The sequence below is a fragment of the Acipenser ruthenus genome, chromosome 18, assembly GCF_902713425.1.
Source record: "Acipenser ruthenus chromosome 18, fAciRut3.2 maternal haplotype, whole genome shotgun sequence".
NCBI lineage: Eukaryota > Metazoa > Chordata > Actinopteri > Acipenseriformes > Acipenseridae > Acipenser > Acipenser ruthenus.
In genome coordinates, this window is record NC_081206.1 from 19,013,344 (window position 1) to 19,035,302 (window position 21,959).

A 21,959-nucleotide genomic window follows, 5' to 3' on the forward strand; every position below is an offset into this window, starting at 1 on the left:
CCACTTACCATCTCGTGATAAGAACCTGCTAGCCTAGCTGTGCCGTCATTTGGCATATGACACAAATTACTGTGAAACATGCACAAAGCCAGACATTAAACTTATATACAACACCGCAAATGCTTAGTAGCTTGATTTGTGCATCCTATATGAAATGTAGGATATCTAACGAGTTAAGATTGAGTTACGCACATTCTCAAGTGAAGAAATCCCCAAGCTGTGCGACACCTTCGTATATCACACTTAAAACCACCCAGCCCATGATGCAGCCCATTACGTTAGTCTCCTATATATATCGGGGGACAAGTGTAGGTGTGTGAGTTGCTGCTGCTGACATAACTCTGGCTAAGTATTCGACCGTATTTGGTTACTCGGTGTTCTGAGTTTAGAGACAGGACGTCTGTTTATTTCAGACTGTCTGTCTGCAGCAGAAGCGGCGTTGGTGTAAAGATGTCCAGCGGCTGGGGAGCAAAAGATCACAAGAACTACTCCAACCCTCCGAGCTCTGGGGCCAAGCGACCTAGAAGCGACTTTGGGAACAAAGTCATAGTCGTTCTTGGAGCGCAGTGGGGAGATGAAGGGAAGGGCAAAGTGGTCGATCTGCTTGCAACAGAATCTGATTTAATTTGCAGGTGCCAGGTAAGAAGAATTTTTTTTTTTTTTAGGCGAATGCATTTTTTGGTAGTGTATTTCATGCATAACTTTGTAACTTTAAACAGTTAGTCAATAACCAAGACTGTGCCTACATCAGCCAATTGGTTTAGTATTTAATGTATCGGTATTACGTGAATTAATACGGGGTAGGACCAGAAATCATTCTGTCCCGGTGCAATATGCACCACTACTTTAGGAAAGCGAAACCATCTTAAATGTTACAGAAGTTCAACAAATAATTTTCATTTAACGTGGCCCTATTCACAAAGTTTTAACTTCTAAAGAATGCTTTTCAAAAATGCTTTAAATAAAATACAGTTTGGTGTCTGTTAACAGACTTCAAATGTAATCTTCAAACAACTTTAAAGTATATGAATATATTATAGCCTGTTATATCTTTTAATTTTGTAGAATGAATAGTTTTAATTTTATGAAAACGCAAAGTAGCGCAGACTTTACACCTCGCACTGATAAATCTGACTGTAAAGTCTCTTATTGAATACCAAGCATGTATAATGTGAAGATTAATGTCTGTGTACAAACATACATAAAACTGTAGATTTAACCTTGCTGTGCATATTAATTAAAATAGACGCACTATTGCTAGACCAGTGGTATTGAATGTGTCCCACACAAAAAGTAGCCTGGCAACTATAAATACAGGCAGGTGATCGCCCAGTGAAATAAGAGTCGTTTAATACTCGTCCCAAGTTGGGAAGCCCTGCTGATGAACGCGAGGACGGCGGAGGGATTCCGTTACAGGGAAGGCTGTGTTCTGAACCGTCTCTCAACTCCACATTCTCACACTTAGAAATGTCACAGCAAATTGGTAGCATACCAGTTTGTAGCCTAAACAGCAGTTGCCTAGTGGTGTTTAAGGTGGTGTGATAGTGTACGTACGTTAAAATACTGTACCATATAACCGGCACACACACACACACACACACACACACACACACACACACACATATATATATATATATATATATATATATATATATATATATATATATATATATATATATATATGGTTCTTAGAACATAATTTATTTTGGCTTATAAATAATAGAATCAACTCAGGCTGCCATGCAAACATTTTTGTAACTCATCATTGAAGATGCTTGGCACTTAAGAGGTCTCAGCTGGATTGAGATTGAGAGGTTGGCAGCAGTCCTATCTGAATTGTATGCATCATTTACCTCCTGATGGGGATTATTACCCTTCTAAAAGGTTTCAATAGTACAGTTTGATTTCCACTTTCAACATTTTAAGCTATAAATCTGGTTTTATTAATGTTTTGCTTTGCCCTACATCAATGGTTCCCAAACCGGCCCAGAGGACCCACTGTGTCTGTTGGTTTTCATTCCAACCGAGCTCTCAGTTACTTAACTAGATCCTTAATTGAAATGATCATTTGCTGAATTAGACCTTTTTAATTGTTTTCAGCTCTTAACAGTTGCAGGGTCTGGTTAAGTAATTGAGAGCTCAGTTGGAATGACCAGTGTTGGGAACCACTGCCTGACATCATATGGTTATAAGACAGGAATCCACATCATGGTTTTACCTTGCATAATTTTAGTAACTGAGATTTACACAACATAACTTACCAATCTTTGAAAATGTGCTGTAGGTCATATGTTCAAGGATTTTGATGTTACATGTTTATATACTATATCGGGTGGGCAACCCTGGTCCTGGAGGGCTGGTGTCCCTCCTGGTTTTTGTTCCAGCTGTACCCAAAATTACTTAACTGGATCAATTAAGTGCTTATTAGAAGCTTAATTGGTCAAATTAATTAACAAGCGAGTCACCACACCTCAGCTTTCACTATTAAAATAGCTCCTTCTGAAGAGGAAGCAAGGAACTTGTCCCCCAGCAGCTCTCTAGCAGTGCAGGAGCAATGTGAGGTCATGTGAGATCTGGGTTCAAATCCCAGCCCCGCCCCTGACAGACTATTGATCTGGAGAGTCAATTTCAAATGCAGGTATGAGGTATAAACAGATCCTATATGGGAAGGTGTGAAAGGTTTCTGATTTGAAGGGCAGTGGAGTGCCTTTTTCCTGTTTTATTCAAGTCTACTTTTGAGAAGGTCCAATAACAGCTATAATGACACAGATATATGTTATATAAAAAACTTGGCCTACATTTTTTAGTTTGCACTATACTCTCAGAAGTCCTTTACAACGTCAAATATCCATAGCAACAAAATAACAATAGTACATATCCATACCAAGCACCCATTCATAGCTCCTCTGTCATGATGTTGAATAAAGAACATATTGTGGAAGCACTTTTTCCTCAGTTTTCTGAAGAAGAAAAATTCTAAATGAAAAAGACACTAAAACCACAAATATGGTAACATCTATCACCATCATTCAGCAGTATCTCCACTTCAAAAACACAGAAACCATGGAGAAACACAAGCCCTAAACTGCCATCTGCAAGAACGCTGTGCTGCCATCTGGGAGCCAAAGGCTATTAACATTTTTTTTATGGGTTAACAAAACATATATGAATTGGGTATTCAGGGTTTTGTTGAAAACTTTTGTCTCTTTGGGAAAATATTGCCCTTAATCTTTGGCTTTGGGGACAATAGTTTCCCCACTATAAGCCATAACCCCAGTCCAATGTCAGACATTGTTACTTACATCTTGAGTCTCTTTGTAAAGTAATTTTTATATTTACATACAGAGGCCACTGGGATCTTTTTCATGATGCTGATGGTGACATTTGCATTTGTTCATCACAAAAATTTCTAGTTTCATAAATAAAAAGAACTTTCTCACCATTCTGTTACTTTCAGGGTGGAAACAATGCCGGTCACACAGTGGTGGTGGAGGGAAAGGAGTATGATTTCCATCTCTTACCCAGCGGGATCATCAACCAAAAAGCCATTTCCTTGATCGGTAGGTCACGTTTTAATGGTTACCATACTGCAAGTCTGTATAATTAACCTAGGGGAGGTTTCTAGCGTCTAACCTGTGATATCTAATGCCATCTGCAGGAAACGGTGTTGTCATACATCTGCCTGGCTTGTTTGAAGAAGGTGATAAAAATGAGAAGAAAGGTACGGACATTTTTGTACTAAATTCTGGAGCACAGTATGACACAATCCACACATCTTTCCGTATAGAGAACCGCTTATCCAATTGTTATAAAACATGGTGTTAACATTATTTGGTTTAAGTTATTGAGCATATCAGATTCTGGATACATATTGATGTCTGTCTGTTCATCCACCAGTCTTTGTCACATTTTTTGCTTCTATCCGAGAATCGCTTATTAAACTGTGATTAAACATTTTATTTCTAATTCGTATACGCACTAGTTTGAACACACAGTTGACAGATGTCATGGTCAACTTTTTCAATATACGGATCGCTCTAATTTAGAATGTATAGCTATTGCATGGGATGTGTGTTACTGACACTCTTCTTTAATATATACTCAAGTCCCATGTTCAGAAAGCCCCTTGAGTATTGAACAACACCCTTTACCATTTTCTCCATGTATGATATTGTATTTATTTAATTGGTAACACCTTACAATAGGTGGCAGTTTATAGGAATAAGGCTGTTTTATGGGAATGATTGTGGAATTTATCATGTATTGAAGTTTTGAAATCAATAGTTTTTTTCCTCCTCAATAATAATCTGCAGCTCAGAATGCTGAGTTCACTTTTGGAGTTTGAGTATACAAGGCTCAAAGACCATAGGACTTTGTTTAGTTTGTATTAATGCAGTTTTAACCTTCCAGTCTCACTGAGTCTTTTTTTCTTTACAGGATTAAAAGACTGGCAAAAAAGATTGATCATTTCAGATCGAGCTCATATTGGTATGTATTTACCATACCTACAACTTTTTTAAAGTAGGTGAAATCTTCTGTATGAAAAAAAAAATCTGTATTACTGGATTGGTTTGCTGGACAAGCATCGCAACCACATCCAGTGCACCATAATAATGATCTATTTTTATATATGTTTGGGCAGTAGTAGAAGTTTATAATCTCTCAACACTGGTCCAAAATTAAGATATCAATATATTTAACATTGGCATTGGCTTTACATTTTGTACTGTGTCTCGACCCTGCTGGTTTGTGGTGCTCTGGGTGGGTCATTTGTTGCCTATTTTACCCCATTCAGACCCATTATTTACTAAATATCTTAGTATCCCTCACTAGATTCTTGTCCCTTCTTAAAAAAAAAATAGAAAATAAGTGCACTAGCAAAAGATGTTTTATCCATTTACTTCCAGTGGAGAATACAAGGATGGGATATTTGTTCTACATTCTGATCCCATAAATGGTTTCTTCAAAGGTGACTGCTACACTATTCAATTTCAGGGGTGAACTAACCTGTACTTAGCTGTTTTTTTTTCTCTCATATACGGTCCCTTCAACCACGCTCAACCCCGGTTCTAGAGATTGACTGCACTCAGTACTAAAACGAGGGCTTCAAAGGCACTGTCATTGCGGCCAACCACATCCATGTATTCTTATTTTAAATTTGTACGATTCTATTTACTTTCTGACAGTGTTAGACTAATAATTATGAAAAGGCTAAATATTTAAGTGGCCTGTAGCTCTTAACCGCCACCTGTAATGCAGTGATACAACCCACCAGCTGTAATGCACTGATACAACCCGCCAGCTGTAATGCACTGATACAACCCGCCAGCTGTAATGCACTGATACAACCCACCAGCTGTAATGTAGATACAACCCATGCCTCAGGTGTATTGTGAGGCATTGTGAAAGGCACAGGAAGTGCAAGACAGTCTAAAAGCATGACTTGCAAACAGAGATGTCTTTAACCTTAGACCTATGTAACGAATGGATGTGCATAGCAGAGAAAATGTAGTGTGCTGTACATTCTACAATTACTTTAAATAACTTTAACTAGCCCTATGAGTTTGTATATGGAATAGATACAACCTCAAACCTCATGGACATTTATGGGATGGATATCCATTGGACTAATGTACAATTCTCTATCATTATAATGCTGTATTATGCTCATTATTAAGCCATAGTTAAGATAATACATGAGCAAATGCACGCTACAAAGGGTCACCTTATATAGAGAAAGCATTATAATGTAGCTAAAACACTGTAAAGATTGCAGCATTTTATATTACACATATCCAGAACCTCATACCCAACTGTGATCAAACTTGATACCATTTCTCTTTAGCATAAGCTATTGAAAGTATGCAAACCTGGGGCTATATGGAGGCAACTTTTCACATAGTTTGACTATCCTGCACCTTTCTCTCGTTGACAGTGTTTGATTTTCACCAGAAAGTGGACGGGCTTCAGGAAGTCGAGAGACAAGAACAAGATGGGAAAAAGTAAATAGCACATTTAGACTATCAAGTGCCCTTTTCATACTTGAGGCTGCAAACAAAATCCCATTGCAGTGTTGTATGTATGTACAGTAAATGCTACTATTATAGATGTATTTGCAATCATCTAAAAAGGTAGAGATACGACACAGGCTAATTGAAACAGGTTAACCATACAGTGCGTTGTGTTTAAATGAACAAACTCAATGCACTAGTACAAGTTTTCTTTTCTTTTAAATTAGACCTTTTTTATGTGTAATCTCAATCTTAATAAACAAAATGCATCTGGTTATGCACAAGAGATTAAAATAACGATATCCCTTGCTTGCACAGTACTGCTTTGTTGAATGTGATGTTCAGCAGCTGAACATCACATTCAACAAAGAGATGTTCATTTCTATAGCATTGGAACTACCAAGAAGGGAATCGGGCCGACATACTCCAGTAAAGCAGCGAGAACTGGCCTCCGGGTGTGTGACCTGCTTGCTGACTTTAAGGATTTCTCTTCAAGGTATGACCCAGTCTGCTCTAGTTATCAAGAATACAAAGAACACAGTGCTGAACTTTGACCTGCATTCATTCACCAGCATGTACAATAGCATCTCATTACGAATGCAAATTTAATGCGATTTGTGAGAGCGGTTCAAAACCCAATCAGAAGCTAGAACTGCTGCAGAAATATATCACCACAACCTAGATTTGATATAGATACCTTCAGGAATGTCCGTACCAAGTTTCATCACAGCTGGATTAGCAGCTCTCAAGATGCATGAACTAACACATGATTTTCTATTGAACTCAAATTGAATTCTGTCCTTGAAGCAGACATCTGTTTGTTACAGCTCAGTAAAAAGAGTCAAACTAAACAGTCCAAACAAAAACAAAAATCCTAATAAAACAAGGTTTGACGTACAATGGCTGTGTCCTATCTATCTTGTATAGGAGCTCTACACTGACTAGTCTGATACATTATGACAACCTGGTCAAATCTGCCTTTACCTGTGCAGCGGGGAGATTTGTTTTAGTGATAAACACCACCTGTTGTCAGAAGCACTTTTTAAAAGCAGGGTATCCCTGCCGAGCCGTGCCCACTAGCTAGCTGAGAACACGTAGCCACAATCAGCCGCTGTCATTCCCTGCATTCTCCAAACTCTGCTTAGGCAGGGAGTCCAGCTGTTGCCCATAGCTGACTCAACTGCCCCTTATATATATATAAAATCATGAAAAGGCAGCTATGTTAAAGTATGACTGGTATTTAAACCCAGGACCTCTGGTGGTTTGCTTAGCTCTGACCACAAGACCTCACTGCTTCTCTCCTAATCGCAGTGCCTCTCTTAACTCTGGTATGCAATTGATCTTATTCTGTTTTTAACTGTGTTGCAGATTTAAGCAGTTGGCCCAACAGCACCAGTCTATGTTTCCCAGTCTGGAGATAGACATTGATGGTCAACTGAAAAAACTAAAGGTAAGGACTGAGGAAGTAGTCTCAGAATATTATTAAACTGTGTATAAGAGTCTGCTGTCAGTAAGACAATCTGTGATGGGGGTGCAGGGGGTTACAGCTTTTTATCTGTTACAGAATACTGGTCAGGGGTCCCATTTGCACAACACTTGATTGATCGGCAATGTGAGAGCAGCACATGAACACAGAAGTGTGTGCTGTATATGTGATGTGTTCAAAATAGTAATATTACCAAGCAATATGACACATCTATTCACTTGACATTTTCTTTGGTTTGTTTTTCAGAAATCTAACCTAATAAAAATAAATATGTAAGAAAAATAAATGAATGGATGTCATGTTCTAGAAAAGATGTTCCAGTTAGATACAGAACAGCTAAACCTTATAGTATTCACTTAAAGTTATTTTAAGTGCCAGTTAAAATGCAGCTTTGAAGATACCCCAGGCTTGTGCACCAACCAAAGCTTAATTTTCAATTTCGTATATAAAATGCCCCTTGTTCTTTCGTGGTTTTTTTTTATTTTCTGTTTCACCTTTTACCCTGGATACTATAGATTCTTATGTGTAGCATAGACCATGGGAGGAGAGATCATAATACCTGTGTGACCCCGAAAGAGAGAACACTGAAGAGAAACAGGAGTGTCTGTGGTGGGACGCCTCTCTCTCCTCCAGCCCTGCCTCCCCCATAGTCAGCAAGCTGCAATAATGTTGCAAGGGATAATGGGATGAAAATGCAGGTGGAGAGGGAATTGCCCGTGAAGACTAAAACTAACAAGACGTGCTTGTGTTTCTCAGGAATATGCTGAGAGAATACGGCCCATGGTGAGGGATGGTGTCTATTTCATGTATGAAGCTATTCATGGACCTCCAAAGAAAATCCTAGTAGAAGGCGCCAACGCGGCCTTGCTTGACATTGACTTTGGTAAGTCTGTTCCCAGCTTGGATTTTATATATGGGACTAAAAGCATACATGTGTTCATACTATACACAGTCGATGTAAAAAAACAAACAAATTGCAATTGGAAATGAATGCGTGTGGTTACAAAACAGACATAATCTGGATAGATGCATGCCTAATGGGACATGAAGGTTTGCCTAGAATAACCTCTATCATAACAAATTATAGCAATAACAGTAAAATTAATTTGATTCAGAGGCAAAGCCTCTCATAAAACCCTTATAAATGTTGCAAAATCAAATCATAGCCAGTGTGTTTTAAAGCATGGTAAAACATAGGTAAGCACTGTAATGCCTAGAGGGGTATAGTACAGCATCAATAAAAACACATACCCAGCCATGGTAAGCCATGTGTAATGCACAGTACAACCGTAGGGAACCTGCAGTGAACATTTCCCATGGTGCACTTTTATAAGGGCAGTGCTTCCTGTTGTGTATTTCTTGCTTCCAGGCACATACCCGTTCGTCACCTCGTCGAACTGCACCGTGGGCGGGGTGTGCACTGGCCTGGGGATCCCTCCGCTCAACATCGGGGATGTCTATGGGGTGGTGAAGGCCTACACCACACGAGTGGGCATTGGAGCTTTCCCCACAGAGCAGAATAATGTGAGTGACCAGACTTGAGGAGGCTTGTATTAGATTACATGCACCGTTACTCTGCAGTCTGGTGGTTTTATCACATGTCTCTCACAACGGGTAACTGTTCAAAGTAATGTGTGGTACAGTAAAATAGTTATGTATCTCCAAACTGTTGACCTTCGCATGCTTGAATGGCTTTGATACCCCAAGAACATATAGGTATATCTACTTCTAAATTATAATTGGTCCTAAATGTGTTTAATATCATATTATGTGTAGAATTATGTACTGCTGTTTCTGCTTTATCTTTATCAGGCTTACTAACTAATGTCTGAGTGTTTTCTTGCAGTAGTGATTGAAACTGATTCGCAAAACTACACAATATAGGTCAGGGTTTCCATTTACAGACCAAATTAGTCAGACCTATATGCGCTTGCCCTTATGAACATTTACAATAGTAAAATCATAGTAAAGTGTAATACAGCATAGCAAAAGCAATTGTAAAAAAATAAATAAAAAAATAGGAATTGTAAAGCTGAGTGAGGTCCAGTAAAGCATATTACAAACTACTGCAAACTATGGTAAATGCATTGTACAACCAAGGGAAAAGCATGGGAAAACATAATTGTAATGGTAGACATTTATAAGGGACATACCAGGTCCAACCCCTGTGGTGATACTTGGTGGTAGGGGTAGTACACTGTCCAGAAGTCAATTTGAATGATTTTTTATTTATTTATTTATTTTTACTACATTGCAGGATGTTGGAGAATTGCTCCAGACCAGAGGCCATGAAGTGGGCGTGACCACAGGCAGGAAGAGGCGCTGTGGTTGGCTGGATCTCGTCATCCTGAGATATGCAAACATGATTAACGGCTTCACTGCGTAAGTGGACAAGCCTTTCACTGCTGTGTAAATTTAGCCAGTCCTATTAAGTAACAGTGTCAGGGTCTGCTATGAACGAATGCTCTCAAGTGTCGTATTTCAACTCCAAGTTCAATTCCTGCCCCGACTGGTCAAGCATGGCAACGCTTACCACTTATTTATTCTCAGAAAAGCTGTGCTAATAAAATTTTGTATTTCACTATATCCAAGAATGCAGAATTGGCACAATGCATAATAAGGGAAAACTTAAAAAAAAAATCTTCTAAATTGATTATTTCTTCTCTAACACACTTTTGGCGCCAGTATCCATTCTTTAACATATACATTATTGTATTATATTTTAATAAAATGTGTAAGTTAAATGATTATTTTTTTCTGGATAGTAGACAGTGCATACTGTTTGAAAGCAAACCTCTGGTCAAAATTTCTTTAAGTAACTGGAGTAAATAACATTGCTAAATTATAGCGGGGTTCAGAAAAAAACATAGCTTTGCCCATCCCCAGATGTTACTACAACTGTTTAAATAAACTACCTGGTCATTTTTCTTTTCATTGTTAACATCCTGACCACTTTTTACCCTTAACTTTAAAGTCTGTTTCAAAGCTCTTTTCAAAATGTCTGTACTCATGGATCTTTGACACATTTAATAAAGTAAACTACCGTATTTTATTATTTTTTTGTTAACCTGTGGTCTTCATTGTGGGGAATAATACCTTGTCTTCCAATGTCTGCTCCACAGTTTAGCTTTAACTAAACTGGATATCCTGGATGTCATGGATGAGATTAAAGTGGGAATCGCCTACAAGTTAAATGGGAAGAGAATTCCATATTTCCCAGGTATGGTCTTGGCATGGTGTGTGTTTGTTTTACATTCTCCCATCAGGCTTACATGTTTTGCTCTTTCACATGTGAAAACAGGTCATGGTGGCCTACTTAGTACTAGCATTTGAGTGATTGGGATAAGGAAAGCTATTATAACAATATGATAAAACTTAACATTTTTCACAAGACAGTTTTGCACACTGCACATCTAAGTTATGATGATTTACTTTTTATATAATGCTTCTGTTTCAACAGCCTGATACTTTTTTCAGTTGGGGGAAGTCATGGTACTATCTTGAATTGGGTAAAAACAATCAAAACTATAGAAAAGTAAGCAAGCTGACATCTAGGAAACCCACAGTACACTGGCCAACCACAAGAAACAGCAACTGCCTAACCTATTGATTAACATTTACTTTTAATATCCACCAATGGATATATTTTTTAACAACGGTTTTATTTTAAAACATAACTGCAAAATACTTGTAACAACACAGGCACACCTCTATGTCATTAAAGAGTAAGTAGTGGGAAAATACAGCGTTATACATCCCCACATGTTGCTACAACTGTTTAAATAATGTACCTGTAGTTTTTCTTTTCATTGTTAACATCCTGACAACTGTTTACACTTTAAAGTCTGTTTCAAGGCTGTTTTCAAAATGGCCACTCTAGTGCACTGGAGTTTGAGCTCTGTCCTCCAAATCACTGCAGGAAGAAAAAAGTGCTCTAGCTTTTCTTTTTTACCACAACATGGAAAATTACAGGTACATTATTAGTTGTTAAAACCCAACTCTTCAAAACTTTTTACTCCAGTTTGCAATATAAAAAAATAAAAAAATAAAATTGGAAATAAAGTTGCTAATGTAACTTACGTGAAGGCATTTGAAACATTCTCTTGTAACATTTTTGCAGATGAGTGTCTGACTGGCTGAGTGTCTCTGGGTTTCTTTCAGCTAACCAAGAGGTCCTGCAGCGACTGGAGGTGGATTACGAGACCCTGCCAGGCTGGAAGAGTGACACCACCGCTGCCAGGAAGTGGGACGACCTGCCTCCCAAGGCACAGAACTACATCCGATTTGTGGAGAACCATATCGGTGTTCCTAGTGAGTCTACACCAAAAATTCCACTTGTGAAAGCATTTACCCTGAGCAAATCTGCAGTGGAAAAGTGTACTGCCACATACTCAAGTGAAAGCATACCAAGATGTATAGTAAAGGAAAGTTAAATTATATTTAAAAGCATGGTGGGGAGGCAAGTATTTAATATGTTTCTCTAAAGCATACCACTTCTTAGTCTTGCCTGATTTTAAAATGTATCCTAATTCTGAGTGCACACATCTAACAAGACTGATTAGCAACCCTCTAAACATATTTTAATTGCTTTTTCCAGTTTAAAAAGCTTTTTTATCCAGTGCTGGACTATATTTAAGCTCAATATAACTATCGTAACTACTTATTCCTGCAATATAATACTATTACCTTATTTGTTAAACCTTAGGTATATGCTGTAAAATGTTGAGGTTCAATTTTTTCAACACTTTCTCCTAAATCAGTAGCTCAATAATGGCAATGGTATAAGCAGCAATCACACAATAGCAGCTATAATGGTAAGCACTGTTGTTAGAATGGTACCCCACTGGTAACATTTTAATTTATTTGACATGCCAGTGATATCACAATGGTAAACGAAGAAGCAGTTTCAGTACCAGTGAGTGCAACAGTATCATGACCACTATGCAGCAGTATTTGTTCCAAATCCATTGTAACTGTGTTGCCATTGCTGGTGAGGTTATGTTCTGCAAATCTTTGTTCAAGGTAGGGTTTCTTCAGGGTGATACACTGGTATAAAAATGGTATCCCAATAGTTATTTTCAAACCAGCTGACTACCACTGGAGCCCATGCAATATACACGTTAACAAACTTCATTATTAATTTTGTTTATTAATTACTAACATCAGTGTCCCTACAGATAAAGTTTAAATTAACAAACCAGAGTGACCTGCAAGGTCTACATTGTAATTAATTAGAATGCACAGCAGTGGAAACTAGTGAAGAATGTAGTGAATTGTCGCCAAGGATTAACATTTTAGTGTGAAATTTAACGTGGAACTCTTCAATTGAAAGGCACGGACAGAGTAGTCTTACTGATGCCCTGCTGGTCAGTATATTAATATGAATCGTTCTGCTTGTGTTCTTCTTCTCTTTCCAGTTAAATGGGTTGGTGTCGGAAAGGCCCGCGAGTCAATGATCCAGATGTTCTGAATACCCGTCTGCCTCCACTCAATCAAAACCGCCAGGCGCCCTGACAGCCTGCTCAACACACTGTAGTTCCAAGTGATGTTCATGGTGATGCATAAATAGTGAAAATCGACTGAATCTTTACTAGGCAATGAGTGGTGACACTTTAAAACGAGACAAAGGTGTGGTCTGAGGTTTAAACTAAAAGTCATACCCTTTATTGGCATCTGTACTGTTTTCACTGCACTTACACATTTTTGAATGTATTTAATTTGAAACGTCTCTGAAAGGACAGCAATACTGAGTATCCCTCTCCTCCATGTTGGTCAGCACTTATTGATTGGAGTCCTCCTTGCTTTCTTTGGTGGACTGAGACTGAGTTCCTTTCCTACTAATTAACATGTGCCTTGCTGAAACTGTGGTTGAAATACGCTAGTAGATCAACATGGAGGGAGAGAGATGTTCTTCAAAGCAGTGAAATAAACAATGGTACAAGCTTAAGGAAATAGGTATGAAAGGGAGGAGAATGGATTTTAAGCTCTTGGTTACTAGGCCTGCCCTGCGGGTTCTCTCCATGTCATCAGTATGCCCCTCACTTGAATTTACTGTGGCTCATCAGCATGGTTTGTATTGTTTCTTTGAACCCAGTCTGTCCAACACTTGTACAACTTAAACCTTATCTGCAATACAGTTGTATTTTGTATTATAATTGCATTATATTTTCCTGTAAACCATAGAGACATATTGGATAAATGATTAAAAAGCTTGCTGAAAATTCCCCTTAGGTGTTTTTGTGTACCTTTTAATGGTTTTGTTTACTTCTCAGAGAAAGTCAATTCTGAATTGACAAAACACAGGGTCGGATTCAAGAAGCAAGGGGTTTTAACTGAAATGAATAATTCCATAATCTTACCTTCCATTCATTAACTCACAGGTGTAGTTTTGAAAGGAACACAAAATGTACCTAAGATGTATTTCTGTTTAAATTAGCATTGGTAATTATAAGTTTAAGAAACTCAAGTGCACATGTGCACAGCTTTCTTTAATCTAGGACAGCACCAGACCTCTCCTTAAGTTATGCAACCTACACATTGAACAAACAGTTTCAAATAATTAGGGCTCTCTTGTATTATGTGTATCTGTTTGGCGTTACTTAAAAGCGATGATGTTTTTAGTTTACCATGGTTTGCCAGGTTTTTTATTTTTATATACTTTCCATACCTCTCTGTGCTTTACAGTGGTTACTTGTGGTTTATCATGATTTCACTATGCTTTAAAACACTTTACAGTGCTTATAAGGGCAGGACTTCCTAAATTGCATCTTCAAGGAACATTCTCGAGTGCTGAGTAGTTTTTGTGTGCTGCATCATGCCAGGACACATCACAAACAAACGCCATTCATGATGTATTGAGTTTGAGTTCATAGGTCACTCTCTATATCGGTCAATGACGACACCTGCTTTAAAAATCAAGGCACCTCTCAGAACTCAAACTGTCAACTTAAAACAGTAAAATGTACCACAGTAAAAAAAATATCTGGCATGTTTAAAAACGATTTTCTTTAATCTGTACTGGGCCTAAAGAGACAAATGGCAGTTTACTGTAGTACATTTTTATTAACTGCTGGTTTCACAGACCCAAAGTCTCACCAGTGCTGGACTGCCTCATATTACCTCAAGTAAGGTAGTCCAAAATGAGTGCTAATTAGAGTCTGAAACCAGCCGTAACAGAAACTACACAGATGTCTTTTTATTTTGACTAATTCAAAATGTCCGAATGATAGCTGTTACCAAGGAAACAAGCATGCACATCCTCTTTATTCTTCGAATCTAACAAGAGCTGTTGAACTCAATGCTGTCTTCAGTGAAGCCACAACTGGAGCATGTCCAAGTGCAGATATTCCTGGGTTGACTCAGCAGAAATCAGAGGGTCTCCCTTTTCCACGTACCCTGGAGGTGAAAGTGACATGAAAAACGAGATCAAATTATTCTAACCACCATCTTTTTAGTTAAAAAAAGCCATACTAAAGTTCTAAAGATGTACAGAAATGTGTTTTACTCATGGAAGAAATGAAAGGCTGTCTCATAAAATAGTTTAATTTACTAAAACTGAATAGCTGACTATAGTAGCAAAGACATTTTAAAAAAGACATGAGGTTTAACCAGACCGCAAAAGACACCATTTCAGTATGTTTGTGCTCATAAACATCTGACATGCTTAAACACAACACAAACTTATCTGTGTAGTCTTGTCAAACCCATTGAGCCTTGAATGGGATACTCTAAATGAAAAAAGCCATACTGGGGAGCTCAATAAGCTACACTGTATAAGGCTCCAGCTATGTGTTGGACAGCCCTCATCTAAACAGTTTCGATATTATTGCACTGCATGATTTACTGTCCCACATTTTACCATTACTACATACAATACAAACCCAGCCACTTATAATTAAAACAGACCACAGTGTTTTTAACCAAATCTCTGGAAGGTGACCCAGCCACTGCACAGACCACCACCATGTGAGATTAAGCCTACATCATCGTTGAGGTTGTATGCTTGATCGTATTCAGTCTTCCAGCGGTAGGTGGATGGTTGCCCGTACACATCTTTAGGGCATCGAAGAGCATCCTTTCTGGTGAACGTCTTCCTACAAACGTTGTTGCTTGGAGATAGGAGGTTTCCATTGCTTTCTGCACACCCATTGCTGCAGACAACAAAGAACTATCAAAAAAGCCATATGAAGTTATTCACTGGGTTGAAACAACAGCACCATATCCAAACATTCAATTGCTATTGTTTTGGTTTTTGTTTTTTTGTTTTTACAGTTTTTTACCAGGCTTTTTTTCCGGTTTACCAGGTTTGGCAGTCAATTTCACCAATTGTATACCCTGTGGGATAAACCACAGCTGGATTATTAGAGCATTGTACAGTACCAGGGTATCTGCCTGGATTGCATCGACAATTTATTTCAGGAGTGCTGTAACATGCTGTACAAAAAATCACCTGTGGCTTATCCAGGCAGGGAATATGTTGATTTTAGTTATTTTTGCACCATTTACAACTGGCAACAGTTAGTAAATGGAAAATCTCTATACAGAATTACAGTTTTATGGGGGACAAGATTATAGCCTTATAGTCCTAGTGGTCACTTGTCAAACCACTCACTTCAGACATTCATTATTTTCAGTGGTTGAAGAAGGACATTTGTAGTAAGCCGTAAATAATTATCTTAGCATTAAAACAAACAAACAAACAAACAAAACATTGAACAAGCTTGCCACTTACTTGTGAGCTGATGGGGGTGTACTAGGAGGCTGTGAGAATGTTGTCTTCAAAGTGGACATGTCAATCCTGAAACTGACAATGGTGTACGTTTCTAATGTTAAAAAAAAGTGTTTTAAGATCTCTTGTCAGACACTGGCTTTCTGTACGCCTAGACCAACACCTAAAAGTATATAATAAAAAAGGAAAGTAACTTATTAACATGACAAATCCCTTCAGTAGTCTTAATGTACTTTGAAGACTGAGAATACACTTCTAACCTTCTCTAAAACTCTTGTTAAATACAATTTTGCGAACTGCACGAAACAGTCCTTAAAGGTTTTACGAACAGGGCTTCGTAAATTTTGTTAGAGCATGGTACCTTTTCTGTGTTTTATCACACTTTCTAGCAATTAAATCTGTACCAAAGAAAAGAATATAAGAACTTCTGAAAGAGACTGCATTTGCACCAATAACGTATAATAATAATAATAATAATAATAATAATAATAATAATAATAATAATAATGATAATGATAATGATAATGATAATGATAATGATAAGAAGAAGAAGAAGAAGAAGAAGAAGAAGAAGAAGAAGAAGAAGAAGAAGAAGAAGAAGAAGAAGAAGGATATCGTGTTAAAGCTATTTAAAAAAATTGGAACAGGAACAAAATGACTGTATTGGAAGATTAGAAACATGCTGATTGATTTATCTCCAAATAGCAATATGTTACGACCTCAATATGTTAATTGTAATCACATATAAAATATATACATGTATGAACTACAAGTTCCAGACTTTCTCACATGACTTACAGTACTACCACGAATATAAATATTTCAAACAGAAACGGGCAAACACTGGAACTGTCTCTTAATTAGACACATGACTTTTTGCGCCGACGTCATTCTGTCAAAGTTTAAAGGTCGCTGTTTTCCCGCGAAGTTCCACGCGTATTATTTGTGGGCTGTGCTACTTGGCTGGTTTTTAAACTTTTCGTTTATCCTTTGTTTTTTTTACTGAAAACACAATGCCCAAAAGAACATATCCTTTCAGTGAAACTTTTTCCCTGCAGTACAAAATGCACATTGGACAGAAACAAATGAACCAAGGAGTGTTTGGGAATAAATACCGACAGGAGGTTTATGGTGAGCGGTTTGTTGTCGTCTTTTAAATTTGGAATATTATTATGATGGAGTTAATATATGCGTTAAGCCTTTATTTCTGATTAGTCTGTCATTTCAGTCTTAAAGCTTAGACCCGGTTAATGCGCACGTTCTGTTGTCGTGCAAGTTCTCTGCCAAAGCAATTGTATCTGTTTTTAGAGAAAACGAAGAACTTGCTGTTTAATGGAACAAAAGCAATTATGGGGAAAATATGGAAGGCAGATGACAGCAGAAGCCGTACTGGAGATCAGTCGCCCAGCCCAGCTGCAGCGCTTTTGCGTGGGCAGACCTTGATAGGACAGGACGGGACGCTGAAAAGAAACTCTGCTGTCCCCAACGCTGGTATACATTTACTTAAACCTGTGTCAACTTGAATATATTTCTGATTTGAGTATTTTGAATGCATTTATAACTGTTTTGAAGTAGCGACTAGTCCACATTTGTCAACTTCAATACTAGGGGGTTTATTTTAATAAGCTTTATTGATGCAGTACAAGCAATTAGTTTGTTGCAAGGTAGGATTACTACATAAACATTCTTGAGTTTCAAAGTTTACCATGGAGACACTGCAGAGTAAATCAAAACAATTATTTTATTAACTTTTTTAAATGTGTGGCGTGCATACACTTTGTTACAACTTGTTCAAATGTTATCCTTTTCAAACAGTTGCCTCTGGGGTTCCTGCCTGCTCTGTGTGTCTGAAGCCTGCCAGTGTTAAGGAGTCCTGTGCGCAGTGCGAGCGCGCCACCTGCAGGGGATGCAGTAGAACATGCAGCAGCTGTACCAGTGTGTGCTGCTCTGTGTGCACAGTCACAGAGTAGGGACAGTGCTTTTTATATTTTATACTTCATTTACTTTCGTTGTCTTGAATATAATATTCATGTTCTACATGTAAAGTGTTTTTCATACCTAATTTCTCTTAATTGGTTTTACTAAAATATGATTCAGTGGGTATTAACTGTTAGACTGAGTAGAGTCTAAAGTTTTAATGAGCATTCTGGAGTTGATCTAATTTTGCCTGTTAAACATGAAGTGGAATGGCCCTACAGGACCATCATTGGACACCCCTGCTCGAGAATAATCATTGTTGAATCTCAATTTGATAGAGATGGTCTGTTAGATGCAGCTTTTGAAGTGTTCAGTTTAACCTAAAAGTTTTGGCTAAATAGAGACAAATTAGCCATTGCAAACAAGTGAGTGTATTCATGCCAACCATAACTCACTTCATTCCATAACCACTTGGTGAACTACAAGGAGTTTTATATTTAGGGCTTGAATCTTGCAGGTTTTTTATTTTCCCGATCTCTACCTCCCTTTTAAATGATTGGTAGTTAAGCTGTCTCTGCATCCAAGTAGAGAGAGAACTACTAATCTAAAGACTGGTTTTAAGAATTCTTTGCTACAAATAAAGGAGATTTTTAAATGATGGACTTGCTATCAGCATGCGTTCTGTACTGGGTATTTTATGCTGAAAGGAAATCTGTCTGACAACTCCGTTAAACTAGTGAAAATAACAGAAGCACACACATTCAATTTGTATCGGCGATGAGCAATAAATGCAATTTGTCACGTCTGTTTGAAATACAAAATTAAGCGAAACGGTATCGGGCTTAGTCAAGATATGAAGGTAAACAAGTGGCATGTTTTGTAATTAACAGGTTGTTCTGAGTTTAATTGGGAAACAGAATTGGCTCGAAGTTTAAAGGGATGTTGTATGATCAAAAATAAAACCTTGAAACTTAGCCTTGGTTATATTGTGCTTTTGGTCTTGATACAAATGTTACATACCTCTGCTGTTTGATTTAAAGAATGCATCACTGTTCGATCCACAATCAATAGTTACACCCCTAATCGCCATATACTGTATCAAGTGCTAAAGGCAATATATTTGGTATAGGAATGTAGTTTTTATAGTAGTCCCATGACCATATGGTAATGGATCATTAGTGATCAATGAGTGCAACTAGCATTTGCAATGTGACATGATTAATCAAGTTTCTTTCTTTCAGTTACAGTGACCGTTATGACAGAGTGCTATGCTGTGACTGCATTGCCTAATGAAGGGAGATAAAATCTGCTGGACTGGCAAATCTCTTTCCATGTAAAATTTCTGGACTGCTTTTTTTTACAATTTTATTGTGTATTTATTTACATTGTGTATATATTATGTGATTTGATTAAAAACATTTAAATTATCTATACTGTTTCCATTCCAAATGTTTACACACCCTTCTCTTCCCTGTGTGGGTCTGAAATTCAGATAGATGTGTTTTAATGCTTGGCATGGGCTGTTGATCGAAACTTGACCATGTAAAGTGTTGCAGTAAGCCAGTGTTTGGAGGTTGTTTTTTTTTTCACACTTGCAAAGTATGCATTCATTCTATACCCATTCCACTTCCTGCAATTCTAAAGCTGTATGCAGTTCTATATATTTATATTAATACTGGTCATTGTCACTATGTTCCCTACATCTCTTAAAACAAATCTTGCAAACAGTGTGGAAGTTTATTTAAATATAAATCTTTAGTACTTGTGTTCCACCAGCAGTATGACGTGGTGTTCACATTGCTGAACCAGCAGGTGGCAGCAAACACCCATGTTTTACTAATGGTGTTTTGGCAATCAATTCACATCCTGTTTCAAATAGGATCCCACCTGAACTACTCTGGTACAAAGGAATATCCAGAGATGTGTTCAGAATTCTAAATCCCAAAATACTGTACTGAAAACCGTTAATGCAAAGATGCCCTTTGTCAGCATATTTTCCTATTTCTTTCTCTTCCCCACCCCCAACAGTGTGGTGTGTGTGACCACCAAGGGCACCGATACAGGACTGGCACTAATTATGCAAGCTTGAAATGTTTGAGTGCCTCTATACACATGTTTAATATATATGAGTAGAAGACGGGGTCAGCTGGTCACCCTATTATGTGTAACACAGGGAGAGAACAAAACCTCCATGAATTTGGCATCACCAAATCCAGAGCAATTTTAAATGAATGCTCAATTATATATTACTATTGTGGCCCCAAAGGACAAATGTGTTGAAAGCATTATAACCTTATTCACTAGTTAAACACCCATGTTATTGAATAAGTGTTGAAATGGTGATTGGTAGCTCCATGTGATAATAAAATAGGCTTTTATATCTGAAAACTAAGTTCCAGTCTGACTTGTGAAACCTGTCTCATTTGCCACTTCCGCTCCTGTTATATCAAAGCTGTTGTGTGGTGTGCAGGTGTCAATATGCTGCCTCCTTCCACGCCAATGATAATGTAACACTATAAGAAACCAAATGGTCTTGATAAGATCCATGTGTATTCCCTGGGATTGCAAATGCTTGCTCCTATATCCAGGAGTGTTCTTATTCTGCTTGGATTTATTACTTGGTCAGGTCTAAGCTTGGTCAGTTTTGGCCTTTGTAAGTGTTGTGAGCTTATCTGTTTTGTGTTGGAGGCTTGGAAAGGGGTATATATATAGTTAATTCAAGATGCCCTGTACTCAGCGATTCAGCTTTACAAAGCTTTGATCAAGAGAACCACATCACCCACATTACTGTGGTTAAGGTTGGGTGACACAAATATTTAACATGCCAGAGAGCTTTGACATAAGTAGGCAAAGTACTTTAGCTCAAAATCCATTATTTTGTTTAAAATGTGACACCTGTTTTAATGTAATAAAGTTTTATAATGGGGAATAGTTTGTGAAGAAAAAGTAATGGGTCGATTTTGGATCTGTATCTCCTAAACAGTATACACTGCAAAGGTTTGTATTGTTCCATCTGTATACACACAATTCTGTGCACATAACATAACCATGCATACCATTGTGGTTGGACAACTGGATTGAATCCAATTTCTCACGAACTTGATAAAGTTGCATACCATACCTCCACATGTATAATAGGTAAGCTGTCGTGCCACCTGCAGAATCATCAGCATTCTCTGGCATTTTCAAATAAAAAGGTAGGTGTACCTGATTAACTATTTTTTCCTGCCTCATGACAGTTTTCCTGTTGAGTCACTCCAGAGCAGCCATGAACACAAACCTGGACTGGAAGGACCAACTTCCAAGAGACAGGACAGCAGGCATCCCTTAAATAAAGCCACAATGCGTTTGACTGATTTTAGTTTTTTCTATATGCAAGTACAAGTGCAATCTATAAAATGTGTCACTACTGTAAAAATCCTCTCTTTCCAACTGTGTGAATTGAGACCGTCCTCTTGTTAGCTTTATTAATATTGTTACTGGTCCCCTTTTTTTTGTTGCTGTTTTGCCACTTTTTTTTTATTCAGGATATTCCAATGGATCTCCTAGCGGCTGGTGTTAATAATACTGACATGAGCATAAGACACATACTACCCTCTCAACTACAGAGCTTGCTGTTTAAATGAATAAATAGACGTTCATCTTTGAACCATGAGGTTAGCAGTTCACATCCAGTCCTTGTCTTTTCATTCAATTCAATGGATTGAGATGACAGTTCATTATAATATACACATATTTTAAATCCAGCTCTATATATAAACCGCTGCATTCTGGTACTGTTACTGTAGGTCACTGGGTCTGATTGCAGACTGCGAGT

At 37.8% G+C, this 21,959-nt stretch overlaps 2 protein-coding genes across 2 annotated transcripts; both read left to right on the forward strand.

The window, feature by feature from the left end:
• Positions 1-308: 308 nt before the first annotated feature.
• LOC131698640 (adenylosuccinate synthetase isozyme 1 B) lies at positions 309-13,721 on the forward strand. Its single transcript, XM_058991409.1, has 13 exons — positions 309-639; positions 3,458-3,560; positions 3,659-3,721; positions 4,438-4,488; positions 5,936-6,002; positions 6,400-6,507; positions 7,380-7,461; positions 8,254-8,380; positions 8,867-9,021; positions 9,755-9,879; positions 10,620-10,717; positions 11,659-11,808; positions 12,915-13,721. The coding sequence occupies exons 1-13, from the start codon at positions 451-453 to the stop codon at positions 12,965-12,967; spliced, it is 1,371 nt and encodes a 456-aa protein (XP_058847392.1). The 5' UTR covers positions 309-450; the 3' UTR covers positions 12,968-13,721.
• A 3,416-nt stretch (positions 13,722-17,137) lies between these two features.
• Positions 17,138-19,571, forward strand: LOC117421878 (apoptosis regulatory protein Siva-like). The gene is made up of 4 exons (XM_034036338.3): positions 17,138-17,356; positions 17,534-17,716; positions 18,041-18,191; positions 19,384-19,571. Exons 1-4 carry the CDS (start codon positions 17,239-17,241, stop codon positions 19,430-19,432), a joined length of 501 nt encoding a protein of 166 aa, XP_033892229.3. The 5' UTR covers positions 17,138-17,238; the 3' UTR covers positions 19,433-19,571.
• Positions 19,572-21,959: the final 2,388 nt, after the last annotated feature.